The sequence below is a fragment of the Bidens hawaiensis genome, unplaced genomic scaffold (assembly GCF_021521415.1).
Source record: "Bidens hawaiensis isolate Kalapana, Puna unplaced genomic scaffold, B.hawaiensis_p1.1 tig00019034_1, whole genome shotgun sequence".
NCBI classification, from domain to species: Eukaryota; Viridiplantae; Streptophyta; class Magnoliopsida; order Asterales; family Asteraceae; genus Bidens; species Bidens hawaiensis.
Genome location: NW_027492890.1, coordinates 356,864 through 368,200, shown reverse-complemented (window position 1 = coordinate 368,200; position 11,337 = coordinate 356,864). Strand labels below are relative to the sequence as shown.

Genomic DNA, 11,337 nt, shown 5'->3' with positions numbered 1-11,337 from the left:
TTTCAAGAAAAGTTGAAACTAATATTTAGTGTTATAATAATGCAAAGTGTACTATAAAAAATAAGAAAGGGAAAATAGTAAGTTATAATGTGGATGAATAATTTTAAAAAGAAAAAAGATCAAAAGAAATATATATGATGTATATAATCCAACCTCCTAGTCTAGTTCCTCAATTTTTGAAATAATAAACTGAGATTTTTAATTTTCGACTCTGTTCTCATCTCCTCTTATGTTACTTGATTGTTGGCGTATTAGACAGCATTTAACCATATATCAATAATTAAAAAATTAATATTCTATATAATAAAGTGTTGAATTTTACATAAAGTTTATCTATAAAATTTCATCTAGATTGAAGAACATTAACTAATTAAAGTTGAAAGACATCTTTATTCTTTTAAAAGCATATGCATACAAAGTTGAACTTTTAGCAAATAGTCATGATAGAAATATAAATGAAAACAAAGCCAAAATAAAATAACAGAAGTTTGCATTGGTGTATATTGTGTATGAGAGGAAAGAAGACGTGCGGCTTTCTTAGTGGTTTATTCAATGCCTTGAACCTGGTAAAAGAAAAAGATAGCAAATAATTTCTATGACTTAAGTTAATGAAATTACACACATAAAAAAAATGCATAACCTACTTGTAGGGTTTAATCCGTTTGAAAATTTTCTATTGATTGAAGGACATTTAAAAATTAAAATTGAACAGATAGAAATCCATGTTGTCGTTTCTTTTCATTTATACAAAATTACAAAGGAATATATGGTTAATTGGCATAAATGCAAATTAGGTTTCCAAATGATATTGATGATTTTTAATTTATTTATGAATTATTATATTACTAAGAAATTCTAAGAATGCTTTGTATTTATGAAAATTAATCAAATAGACCAATAAAAAAGAGACAAAACATCTTGTTTTAATAGTAGATATAGATCTTTAGTTGACCCCTTCGACCCATTTCACCAGTTTCCTATTTTTCATTGACACGTTTGACCGGTTTTATTTCTTTCTATTCATGCCCATTATCTAACTGAACATGTAACCCGTGTTTGACTTCTTTTTAAGTGCATCAGGGCTTGACTGTTTTTGAATACTTTTTAGCAAACGGGTCAGAGCGAATCATAGATGAGATTAGAGAACATTCTTACCATATAAAGGCATAATTTTACTCCTTGAAAGTTATATTTCATTTCAATAACTTCATCATTACATTATCACTTACAAATGTGTAGGCTTTTTTTCTGTTTTATGGCTGGGAAAAGAAATCTATCTAAACATAACCCCCCCCACGCATGGGTAGGAGTTGTAGTACACATCACAAATTTTCAAATGTTTAGTGAGAATGACACCTTATAAACCATTCTCAATTTTGTTCCCCAACCGATGTGGGACAAAGTTTCACCACTTCAATTTTTGAGACATTCATTCACACACATTTTGCTTAATCTTCCAACATAATATATCTATAGATAATATTTTTTTGGAGTTGGGGGCCTTAAGTAAGTGTGAGCCTAAAGCCCTAACTTGTTTTCGCTGTCCCACGAGCCACCCCTGGTGGCACATGGCCCTTCCAAATAATTTTGAATCTCGACAAGTTCTTTGCATCCAGCCTTTCCATGTTGTGCAGTAACGACCTGTTAAGTGTCCTATCACACACCACAATTGCCTTCATATTACTGCAACTTTTAATCAAACAACATTTGACATAGTCCATGCTTTCAACGACATTGCTTGATAGGTTCTCAATATCGACTCAAATGCTTGCACTTAGTTTAGTACTTTATTGATCACATCATAGTAACCCCCCCCCCCTACCATTGTAATATTTTAGGTACCTGTCATAGCCATCGAAATTAGGAATTTCAATGCCATGAGAAATAAAGCATCCAATGAAAACTTGAAAAGATTGTGTTTCAAAATCTTGCCTTGCGCCCCAAAAAATTTAACAGCTGGTGTTCTGTAGGCATGCAAATCTTTACAGCATCACAAACAACTTGAATCACATCTATAACTTCATTGAGAACATATAATTGAAAAGTAACCACACTGGGCAATGTGCTAAACTTTTTCAACGAGACCTTCAAGCAGTTCAATGCTCTTTTGGACTTCGGAACTAACATCAATGATCACCTCTTCAAGTCTTGACAGCTCAATAATCATGTCATAGTTCGCTTGAGTTGAAACGATGAAGGTCCTAACAAACACCTCAATCCAAGTAGCTTTTAATCTGATGTGGTAGTTTACAAACTCCATTGTCACATATATCAAGTACTTCAAGTGTGACAACGGCCAATTTTCAGGTTAACTTTGTTAACTAAGCTTGGTTACTTTCATTAACTCCGTTAAAAAACACACATGCTTGTCACGTGAGCACACATTTAAGTCTGTCCGCGTAAGTTGGTGATCTAATATGAAATTAATTCACAGATAATAAAAGGTGAAGTACAAATTAAATATAGTTTAGATATAAACATTGCTACATGAGTTATATGTACATGATGCTTCAACTTGTTATATATGTTACGTACTACATGCTACTTGACCTAATGTGATACATGTCCATGATACTTGGAAAGTTGGAATACTTAGGAATAATATTTTAAATGTTACATGTCACGTTCATATTATAATATATGTTATTATAAGTTATAAAATCAAATTCTAAGTTGGAGAATCAATGAAAAATGATGAGAAGATTTGAATTAGGTAACTTAGGAAACTTGTAATTTGCCAAAATCATTTCCCCTCTTATCTTTTCTCCTATCCCCATACACATATACATATTATTTATTTTTCTTTTCCTCACTCTAACATAAATGGGGTGATGATTTTCATTTGAAGTTGTAAATATTTTACCACAAGTATCAACATTATAAATAGCAAATCGTAAATAAGTTTTTACCTAAATTTATTACACCATAAAAACTAATATTTGATAGTGTTTATTGTTTTTTTTCCTTTTCCTTTTCATAATAACAGGATGCATATATACCATGGTAAGATGTAGAGGTGTAAATATAAGCAAAAAGTTTGTGTATATCTATCATGTTATAATAGTGTGTACATTTGTCGTAAGCGCTAACTCTTATCTTGATAAATTTGTCATGTATCTGCTGATTTGAGTTACTTTTAAAAACCAGATACCCGTCGCGAATCAGTACCAAGGTTCGGACAATGTTTTGTTTATCCAAAGGATTCAAATAGCTTTAAACAATGATAGATACACTGTAGCTACACAACTATTTTATATCCATATGAACAAAAATGTCATAAAAGACCATGTAAAACCGGCCATGGCAATCACGTACCGAACCGCAACCTCTGTGGCATCCCCGTCGTAACGCGCGAGCTCTCCCACTAGTTAAAAATAAACGATAAACATATATAAACTCAAGTATAACTTAAATAATAGATAGATTTGATCTCTTCCCCTTGAAATCGAGCTAGCCAGCCTTCAACTTATCTTTAACGAATCAGTATGAAATATATCATTAAAAACTTTGCATTTGCCAATGGATTACCGGCTTCATTGGTTATGAACTCATGATGACTTTGAGCTAATGTTATAGTCATGTACTTAATTGGTTTCTTTAATAACAATCCCGTATATAAATAGAATCAAGTGTAACTTCCATCCATGTAGGGTATGTTTGGCAAGAAGCTTTTAGGGGCTTCAAGCTTCAAGCTTTTAAAAAAAAACCCATACTCAATTAAAAGCCTTGTTTGGTTGGAAAGAGCTTGAAGCTTTTAGGTCATGAGAAAAGGCTTAAAGCTTAAAGCTCCAACTAGTAGCGTTTAGAAAGAGCTACAAACTTTTAGTATTTTAATTCCTTAAATACTTAAATAACCTTCCAAAATAAGTATATTTAATATTACTGTTTTTTAATTATGCCCATTTTGGTCATTTTATACATTTATTAAAAGCTCTAGCTACTCTGCCAAACACCTAAATATATCTAAAAACTACAGCTTCCAGCTTCTAGCCACCAGCTTCCAGCTACCAGCCACCGGCTAGTTTTGCCAAACATACCCGTAGTTTGAAGAACATTACTTCTATAAAAAAATAAAAATAAATAAAAAAAGAACTAAAATGATCTTGACCGTGCTAACAAATACAAAAATATTTACAATTATAATTTATTAGACATACTTGTAAAGATTAAAAGAATTATAAAACAAAATAGGATTCATCAATTGGCTTATTCGTGCGTTTTGAGTAGAGCGTTATGGCCTTGGTTCGTCTGTCTATTGTGGCACTCCTATACAATTTCTTATGGCTAATTTGAGATGAAATTTAATTGTTGTAAGAAAAGTGAAAAAGTGAGGCAATTCTTATGATAACGTAGTAATCTTAAAATGATATTTGGCACCTGATATGATCATGCAAACTATTATTTGAATTAACAATAGTTATTTAAAATCTTACGGGATAAGTTTAATATTTAAATATTATTATCTGTTTTATTTTTAATTGTGTTTTTTTTTTGGATTTGAAGTCTTATATTTTTTCCTATTTTATGTTTCGATGCTTTCATAATGAAAAAGAAAGAATTATTATTTTGGGTTTATTTTTTCTTCTTATCTTGTGTTTTTTGGAGATTGACGGTTGTCTCGAATAAAGCGCATCAATTGCTGCTTTCATTGAGCCTTAGCCTAGATGGCTTTGGAAGAACTCTTGTGGGAGCATCCACAATTACCTCTTTTTACTGGATCTAATCCTGCCCTATATCTCTCAAGCCGAACAATATTTTCTCTTTTACGCAATCTATGGCGACGAGTGGTTTCCCTATATTGTTGAATCCTTCGTTGATGAAGCATTCTAGTGGTTCAATGATCAGCATCAGAGTTCATACTTTATCGCATAGGATGTTTTCAATGATGCAATGCTTCATCAATTTCGTATTGGTGCCCTAGATAATCCTGATTCGATTGAACGTAGCAATGATTCTACGTCTTCAGCCACACCGCCATTTACCCCGCTACCATCGCCATCCCCGATTCCACCTCAACCACTTCCATAAACTCAAACAACCAAATCGGTGCTAAAAACATTTGTTCACATCCCAACCGGTGGACTGAAGAACGCAAAGAACTTTTGTCCCACCAGCATAAATTTGTTGCAAACTTCTGATGAGAAAAAACCCAACACCTAATGCTTCAGCGAAGCCATACCCTACTGCAAATACAAAGATCGAGTATATCACTGCAAGACTCGAATGGTGGCTACAGTGGTGCTACGTTGAGACCGCCTCACTTGTCGTTGTACAACTCAAGTGGCGAGCACCATGGCAACGACATTCCGTCCTTAAGGACAAGGACGTTTTCAAGGGGTCGGGAGTTGATACGATGCAAACTCATATTTGGATTGCAGTGGTTATCTAAAATCTTGCGGGATAAGTTTAATATTTAAATATTATTATCTGTTTATTTTTAATTGTGTTTGATTTGGATTTGAAATCTTACTTTACTCCTATTTAATGTTTTGATGTTTTCATAATGATAAAAAAAAAGAATTATTATTTTAGGTCTATTTTCTCTTCTTCTCTTGTATTATTGGAAGATTGACGGTTGTTTTGAATAAACCGTGTCAACACCTCTATATTAATTTTTAGTATTATCAAAATAAACAATTAATATTTATTATAAATCATTAGATAGACTTTCCCCTTCGTAACACGAATGAAATCCAATCAATGGGGTGTTAAGCATTCTTACATATCTTCATATCCAAATTACACTAAAGCATACTATATTTTCTTTCTTATTTTCAATTAAATAATACTTTTTATACTTTTATTATTATTTTTTCACTCTCATTAACTCACAACCACTTTTAAAATATATTAAAAAATTTATAAGGTGTTACAGAAATATTTTAAATATACTGAAAAATCACTGTATTTTCTCTTCGCTTCATTCACAACACCTTATGGAAGCCCTAAACGTGTTCCATTTTGCACTCTCAGTTATTTCGTGAAACCCTTAAAATATAAATCCGAATTCTAATTATCCGAAAATTTAAATTTAGTTATAATAATTAATTATTATATTTCAAACATAAAAAAATTTGAAAACTTTTGACCTTTGACATCGCCCGCCCTTCCACTCTGGTGGTTATCAATCTTCTCAAATGTAACTTTATCTTCTATTTACAATTAGATTTGTTATACTAGTTCTTGCCTTTGTTTGTTTGTTACAGATTATTGTTAATTGATTTGTTGTTACAGATTGGGTGACTTTAGTTCTCAAACTTTTTTTTTATTAGAATTTCAGATATCCGCACACTCCGAAATTCGGATGGATAGCAAAATTAACTATCCCCGGATATCCGACTTTGAACACCCTCAAATTGTTGATGAAATGCATATAATTTTTATTTTACCAGAACTTTATTATTAGGTGTTATAAAACTCGCTAGTTGAGCATTAAAATCTTGTATGTATAATTTTTTAAACTTATTAATCGGATTGGATTAATAACTATGAGTTTTCAAATACTTCAAAGATCTTGACCATCCGATTTTGATTAAATACTGATTTTAGGGGCTGATTACTTGAAATCGCATCAGCCGATTAGTGAGAAGTTGGCGATTAATCCTCGCCTAGAACAGATTTATTGGATACTTAAAAGATATTATGATCTCAAAATTAGGTTTTGTTTGAACAGACGCAGAAAACTTCAAACTAAGTTTATTTTAATTATTAAGTTGACTTTACAAGTTAGGTATTTAGCTGGTGTTAGCATAATGAGTGAAAATCACACTTGTAAAAGTACTAATTTGTAATGTCAATTTTGTTTGGAAAATGGAACTGTAAAATATATAATTGATTGTGCAGATGTTATTTTTTTTCATTTAATGTAGGGAAAAGATATTTAAACTTTAAATGCAACAATGCTTATTAATGCTGATTTACTTTTGACACTCTAATTATACTAATTGCTGTATTTGAGTTTCAGCTAAGCTGTTTTGTGAGCAACTTTTATGCGTTTCTGATGCCTAAACGCAAGGCAAGGAAGGTTACTAAACAGCCTGCATCGTCTCAGTTGAATAATTCAAAGTGTAATGTTGACAGTGCGGTGCCAGAAGATAACATATTCCCTGACCAAGAAGGTATCTTCTTTTGCTATATATAAGTTTTATTACAATGTAGAAAGAATTAATGGTTAGTGAACTCGTTACCAGTTGAGCGCCAGAGTGCTGCACTCAGGACGATTCGTGACATGGAAATTGAAAGATTACAGTCTGATATACGCTTACTAAAATCCAGTATAAGCAAGGAAAAACGACACACCCGATTACTTCAATTCTTTGAGGAAAATCTTCCGAACCTAACGCTTTCAAGAACCGATATACATCAACTGATTGAAGTTAAATGGAAAGATTATAAGGATGACGATATATCTATGACAGGAGGAACATGATACCTTATTATCTACCACACATGGCCTTGGCTAATCCTGCAAATTTATCTCTTGGTGCCATTGACTTTTCAAGCCAAACCGGTAAACTCCTATTCAAATAACGATTTGAGTTTTTATCTGATGCATAATTAATGGCTTTACTTATATGTGGTTTGTTGGCAGGAAGAACGAGCTTCATTGACACTGATAATCTTCAGATGAAGGATTTTGTATGTATTTATGCACTTTAATACGTGTTTCTATATTTACCGTCGTTTTTCTATTACAAAGAATTTATTGGGTTTTTTTTCTTATTTTTTTTTCGGTTCATGCTATAGGTTCTAGGGGAGCCATCGGACACTAAAATTCTTGGCATTGATGATTCTATGCAAACTCCTGGGGTATCTGTATATGTTTAATACTTCAATTTTCATTGAATAATGAGAATTATTATTTAAAAAAAAATTCTTTTGATTATCAGTAATTTAATATTAGGAGTTGTTATAATTGCAGGTAAGTAGCGGGAGGATGTTGGTTGGCTTGACGCCTAAAACTTTAAGGCTTCCGAAACAGGGTGAGATGCTTATGTTGGTTCACGGTTCACCCCTTGGTGTTTACAAGGAAAACAACATGGATGCAATATACGGTAAACTAGTTTAATTGGTTTGTGTTTTGAAGTAGACTTTTATAAGTTAATAATGTAAAGATTATTATCATCATTTGATAATTTCAAATGCAGAGACAGAGGAAGAATGAGCTGTTTCTTGCAGGTTAGTTCTCATCAAAGGTGTATTACGGTCGCTTTCTAAAGATATTGTTATAGTGTCAGTCATTGTATTTAAAATGCATGTTGCGTGTTGTTTTGTCGTGATTGAGCTTCCTGCTTCATGTTACCAATTTATCATGTTGCTTGTTCTTTTTCATTTAATTTTGCCATATAATGAAAAATGGTTTGATTCATGTACTTATGAACAGACCATTTCAGTGTTTTTTTTAATTATTATTATGGTTCAAATGGGTAAACTCAAAGAAATAAACTTGATTAAAAAACCATATTAGGACTTTATTATTCATATGACAATGATTGTTTATAAATAATTATTAAGATTTCTGAATATCAAATGTTTTTGAGTCAACTTGGCCTTGAAGCAATCTAATAAACTGTTAAGATTAAAAAACCATATTAGGACTGCATTACAATGTCTACAAATGATAACACTGTGTTTGAAGTTGAGAAATCTAATGGAGACCAGAAGATATCATAAGGTTAAGAAGAATATACTGGAAAACTTAGAAACCGCACGAATGGGCCCATATGTTAGTTGTTATCTTGCTGCTTAACCTTAACTGTCTTGCACAATACACTTTATGTGGTTTAAACGTCGGTTACAGACGATCAGAAGACCTGCAATTGGTGTGGCTATAACCAACTCTGCAGCAATCAATGCACCCGCTATTGCTAGTGTGTATACTGTTGTTAGCCCTACCGATGAAGAATCACAACTTAAACAAGACAGTGTTCATAAAAGTCAGCCGGGTCAAATCATTTGAAAGAAGATTCTCATTCACCCCACGAGACGAACAAGCAAACGAAATTACTCCAAAATGGAGCGGGGGTATTTTCGACTTTTCGGAAGACCTCTCGTTATTTTGAAGCTTTTGTGTTTTTGGGTGGAATATGGAGCGGCTCGGTTTTGGAAACATGTACATGCACATAGGAACATTTTTTTATTCTGTTTGGCGCCTATTTTGGATATTTAATCAGGCTGCTATAACATTGTCAACGAGCTGTATTGTAAAACCGAGCTTATAACCAACGTTTATGTTATAGATTTTCGTAGCCGGTGGATTTTGGTTATAAGCCTGTTAGGTTAAAATGGCTACTGGAAAGAATGGTTTAGTAGATTCAAGCTAATTTTAATTAGTAAATCCAGTTATATCTTTGGTAAAGGAGAATATCAGAGTATAAGCAATCCTTATTAATCAACAAATGAGAATGATTGATAACAAATGCATTATGTACAGAAGACAATCACATTAATTTTATATATAACATTATATTTATAAGAATATTGAGATTAGCTGAAGATTTATCTTTTAATGGGACTAAGAAACAAATCCTTCAAAGTTAAACCCAATCACATCTGGCAGATGAATACATAACATCAAACAAGTTAACATAAGACCAAATCAAGCTCTCCTTGTTAACTGATCTTTCGAGGTGCTCTCAAATATTTTGTCGGCATTGCCCACCTCAAAACCGTCTCTTCTATGCACGTCCTCAACCTACACAACACAAAGCGAATTCCCTTAAAACGTGGGCAGAAAGACAGAAAGAAAGAAAGAGCATATCCGACCTGACCTTACCTTATCTTGGGACACGTCCTTGTACTGTGGCAATACAAGGCGATGAGCAAACTCTATGTACGAACACGGGACTTGTTCTTTGATTCCATCAGAAAATTCAAACGGTACAGAATCTGCAAACCGTTGAACGTTGAAGCAGCAGACCATCTGGGCTCACTGTCACAGTCACAATCACATCCTAGCTGCTTTAGAATTCATTGTTTTACTATTTTACAAAAGATAAGGAAAACCGAAAACTAAACTAACCCTTGAGAACACCCCCTTCAGAGTTCAACTTAAAGCCCTTGTCCTCAATAAATTTATTAAGGTTGTCGATGTCGTTCAAGGGGGGGTTTAAGCCAATGAGTTGATACGGTTACATGATTCAATGCGTATCCATTCACCAGAGTCCACGCAGCATACTCGCTTTCTCTACATGGATTGAAACTAATTTAATTATGAACAAGACAAAAATATATATATCGCAAACAACCCACCTGGCTAACTGCTGGAATTCCGAATGTGATGGCTTCGGCCACGTCAAACAACCTAGAGCACTTGAAAGTGCACTGTGTTTATGTCCAGCACTCGATAGCCCCGTGTATTTTATTATTATTTCCTATCAACACAATGATCAAGTCACCATAATCAAAATAAACTCCATGGTATTAATCGCTATTTGGTTAAAATCGGTTAAAATTCCAAAAAAAAAACCATAAAATTTGATATGTATTTGTATATTTGAAAATTTACATATAAATTCCAATCTGATTAATCGCTAGTCCCTACCCCACCGCCAAACTAGCTAGCGCCTGGAGTTCTACAACACTGATAAACTCATTATTAACCAATTCAACAACACAAACCTGAGCTTCTGGTCTCATTTGATCTACAAGGAGCTCTGAGATGAAGACTCTAGGAAGCGGTCCATCAACGCCGCTGCCACTTGATCCACCATGATCAGGAGGAGAAAACCAGAGTGCTTTTAGCTTCTTTTTCGGAAACCTTCACTCTTCCCGTTCAGTATACCCGAAATCTAGGAACAATTTGACATAGACTCAATCCCATGACCATTCACCTGTACATATTATTATGAAACACAAGTTATATATAACATTTCATATTAGAATATAAAATATAAAATATATACTTACACCGAATGTGCGATATGCAAGATGATCATAGCATATTTGGTTAGCATCTGTGGACTGCACAAGCTCCAAGATTGCGCTAGCGGTTGGGTTTCGATTGAGATATACTTGTTCCATACTTGAAAGCACGCTCCTAAAGAACGAGTCACCCTCCTCCTGTGATCATTAAATTTCAATAACTATATATTATGTAAAAAAAATTCCAAATACCAAACACAAATTATATGTGATGAGATATAATTAGGCCTGTAAATGAACACGAAAATGGGCATGTTCGTGTTTGTTCTATAACTTTAAACGAACACGAACGCTTAATCAAACAAATATTTGTGTCCATGTTCCTGTATTTCAAAAATGAACAAGTTCATGTTCATTTATTTAAAATATAAACGCACTCTTCACGAACATAAACGAATATAACTGAACAAAGAT

The 11,337-nt window shown here is 33.1% G+C and overlaps 1 protein-coding gene and 1 pseudogene across 2 annotated transcripts; one reads left to right on the top strand and one right to left on the bottom strand.

Moving 5' to 3' along the window:
- The first annotated feature begins 6,941 nt into the window (after window positions 1-6,941).
- LOC143557537 (uncharacterized) lies at window positions 6,942-8,308 on the top strand. Its single transcript, XM_077046586.1, has 6 exons — window positions 6,942-7,118; window positions 7,191-7,510; window positions 7,592-7,638; window positions 7,747-7,809; window positions 7,922-8,054; window positions 8,148-8,308. The coding sequence occupies exons 2-6, from the start codon at window positions 7,426-7,428 to the stop codon at window positions 8,162-8,164; spliced, it is 345 nt and encodes a 114-aa protein (XP_076902701.1). The 5' UTR covers window positions 6,942-7,118; window positions 7,191-7,425; the 3' UTR covers window positions 8,165-8,308.
- Window positions 8,309-9,520: 1,212 nt separating this feature from the next.
- On the bottom strand, window positions 9,521-11,067 carry LOC143557536 (2-oxoadipate dioxygenase/decarboxylase, chloroplastic/amyloplastic-like; annotated as a pseudogene). The gene is made up of 6 exons (XR_013139594.1): window positions 10,909-11,067; window positions 10,621-10,832; window positions 10,252-10,373; window positions 10,022-10,186; window positions 9,776-9,931; window positions 9,521-9,694 (listed from the first exon to the last, which is right to left on the bottom strand). The product of XR_013139594.1 is annotated as a 2-oxoadipate dioxygenase/decarboxylase, chloroplastic/amyloplastic-like (transcript).
- Window positions 11,068-11,337: the final 270 nt, after the last annotated feature.

Excerpts from the sequence above, each read along its gene's own strand:
- LOC143557537 (XM_077046586.1), top strand. The coding sequence starts at position 7,426 with ATGATACCTTATTATCTACCACACATGGCCTTGGCTAATCCTGCAAAT. Across the intron at positions 7,511-7,591 it reads TGACTTTTCAAGCCAAACCG|GAAGAACGAGCTTCATTGAC; the intron begins GTAAACTCCTAT and ends GTTTGTTGGCAG. Across the intron at positions 7,810-7,921 it reads ATTCTATGCAAACTCCTGGG|GTAAGTAGCGGGAGGATGTT; the intron begins GTATCTGTATAT and ends TTATAATTGCAG.